Source organism: Panicum hallii, chromosome 3 (genome assembly GCF_002211085.1).
Source record: "Panicum hallii strain FIL2 chromosome 3, PHallii_v3.1, whole genome shotgun sequence".
NCBI lineage: Eukaryota > Viridiplantae > Streptophyta > Magnoliopsida > Poales > Poaceae > Panicum > Panicum hallii.
In genome coordinates this window covers 6,855,262-6,857,904 of record NC_038044.1, presented here as the reverse complement: position 1 = coordinate 6,857,904, position 2,643 = coordinate 6,855,262, and the positions used below count along the sequence as shown (strand labels likewise).

General features: G+C 57.2%; 1 protein-coding gene across 1 annotated transcript; it reads left to right on the top strand.

The window, feature by feature from the left end:
• The first annotated feature begins 666 nt into the window (after positions 1-666).
• Positions 667-2,236, top strand: LOC112885089 (transcription factor MYB2-like). The gene is made up of 2 exons (XM_025950768.1): positions 667-1,016; positions 1,374-2,236. The coding sequence occupies exons 1-2, from the start codon at positions 809-811 to the stop codon at positions 2,234-2,236; spliced, it is 1,071 nt and encodes a 356-aa protein (XP_025806553.1). The 5' UTR covers positions 667-808.
• Positions 2,237-2,643: the final 407 nt, after the last annotated feature.

Sequence of the window (2,643 nt, the reverse complement as noted above, 5' to 3'; positions counted from 1 at the left end):
TCTCACCTCAAAAACCAATTAGTAATCTGATGTGGCCAGCAAATCGTATATAGAAAGTGGCGCAGGGAATAGGAAGAAAAAAATTGGAAGGAAACAGAAAAAAAAAACAAATCAGTTTGCTATTACACATGTATGAAAAAAAGGTATGTAGATTCATGACTTATTTGGTAGGCATTTTAGATTCTTTTTGTCCGGACTATCTTTTTCCAAGTTTCATGTAAGAAAACTATGTACAAAATGGTGTTCATACCGAATTACGTCTTTTCTACCTGGTGCTACAGTACCGAGCACCAGCCTGAGCTCTGAGGTTGCGGCAGCCGAACGGCGAGGCCGCGGACTGGCTGGGCGCCGGCCGTCGTCGTGTCGTGGCCGCGGTGCGTCAACGGTCAGAGCTCTGGCAGCCTGTTTATCCCTGATCCGGTTGAATGATAGTTGTTTAGTCGGGCGCCACGCACAGACGCGCGCACGCGCCCTCCTCCACTTCCGGCTTTACCACTCGCTAATCCCTCCTAAATGCGGCCTTAATCCACACTAGCAGCAAGCATAACTGCTGAGTTGAGTCCCCGGGCCAACCCCACATGTCTCTCCGCCCTCCTCGCCTCGTCTCCGATCACCTATAAATACCGCCCCCTCGCGGCCTCGCCTCTCCCTGTCTCCGATCCTCAGCTCAGGTCTCCACTCTCCAGAGCACAGGTTCAAAGGCAGCAGCCTTCTCACTGATCGTCCTCTGCCTACCAGTAATCCAGCCTTGTTACCTAGCTCGCCGCAACAGCCAGCAGCGTCAGCGGCCACCGCCGTCTTGATCAGCATGGACATGGGCATGGGCGGCGGCTTGGATGAGCTGGAGGTGCTGGCGATGAGCCCCGGGGGCTCGGCGGCGTCGGCGGGCGCGGCGGGCAGCGAGGACGAGGCCGACCTGCGGCGGGGGCCCTGGACCGTGGAGGAGGACCTCCTGCTCGTCAACTACATCGCCGCCCACGGCGAGGGCCGCTGGAACTCGCTCGCGCGCTCTGCAGGTATCTATCCCCACTTCAATTCAGTTCAGTTCAGCCGCCGCTCGATCGATTCTGCTTAGTGCCCACAGGCCACTGCGCAGTTATATTTATGATAAATTCTGGAATAATATACAAGTACAGCCGAGATGTAACGTCTGCTCCGTGATCACTTGGCCAAAGATAACACACTTTCCATCGCCACCGTAGGCCGCTAGCTCTAGCTATGGCTTGACATTTGCTAGTTGCAAAGTTAGCTCAGCAGCCACTGATGACTGATCGATCAACTTGTGCTGTACTAGTTTTATCATTCATCATCTAGGCCCTTGTATTTCCTGCGTTTTGCTCGCCGGACCTTGCTTACTGATCGATGGCATGCAGGCCTGAAGCGCACCGGCAAGAGCTGCCGCCTCCGGTGGCTCAACTACCTGCGCCCTGACGTGCGCCGCGGCAACATCACGGCGGAGGAGCAGCTGCTCATCCTCGAGCTCCACTCGCGGTGGGGCAACCGCTGGTCCAAGATCGCGCAGCACCTCCCGGGCCGCACCGACAACGAGATCAAGAACTACTGGCGGACGCGCGTGCAGAAGCACGCCAAGCAGCTCCGCTGCGACGTCAACAGCCGCCAGTTCCGCGACGTCGTGCGGCACGTCTGGATGCCCCGACTCGTGGAGCGCATCCAGTCGGAGTCAGCCGGGGCCGGCGCGGGTGCTGGTGCCGCGGGCGGCGGCCAAGCGGCGGCCGCGGCTGCGCCGGCGACGACCACGGCGAGCATGCCGGCCGCGTACCACCTCGGCCCGTACGGCGGCCACCGGCAAAGCGCCGACGTCGTCGTCCCGCCGAACAAGTCTCACGGCGGCTACGCCCACGCGGACTACTACAGCTACAGCGAGCCGGGCCAAGCGGCGGCGCCGGCGGCCATGAGCCCCGACGACACCTCCAGCGCGCTGCGGTCGACGCTGACGGACGCGTCGCACGGGGCGCAGCATCATTACGCCACGTCGGCGGCGACCCCGACGAACGAAGGCTGCGGGGCCGCCGGTGGCGCGGCCGCCGGACCGATGACGGACGGCGACGACGTGGTACAGGAGGAGGAGGACGTGTTCGCCGGGACCTGGTCGGAGCTCCTCGCGACCGCCGGCCGCGACGACGACTCCAACTCCAAGATCGGCCTGCCGGATTTCGAGCTGGGCGATTTTGAGATGTGGAGCCTGGAGGATCTTTGCTTACAGCAGCTGTGCTGATGCAGATGCACGTATGCAACTACTACTAGACAAGTTATACTGAGAGGGACACATCAAGGCGCAAGTGAAGAACAATAATACTCAACATGTGAAAGAATATTGTCGGAGACAAAAAAAAATCAAGACAAGGAGCACATGTACATCAGCAAGGAAATCGACAAGTAACTAGTTCATAGAATGGTCTATATTAGCATGATGACGAATTTGAAACATGTGCATAGTTTTCCTACTCTACTAGAAGGTTTTGTACCTGCGCTTCGTCCAGTTTCAATTTTGCCCGCGTGCGTCCATATATAGAGAGTTTACAAACTTTACATTCATTTCTTGTCCAGCGTCCTCAACTGTATAAAAATTCATATGTACTTGAAGTTTAGACGGTGAACTTACTGCGTTTCTTGAAATCTAAT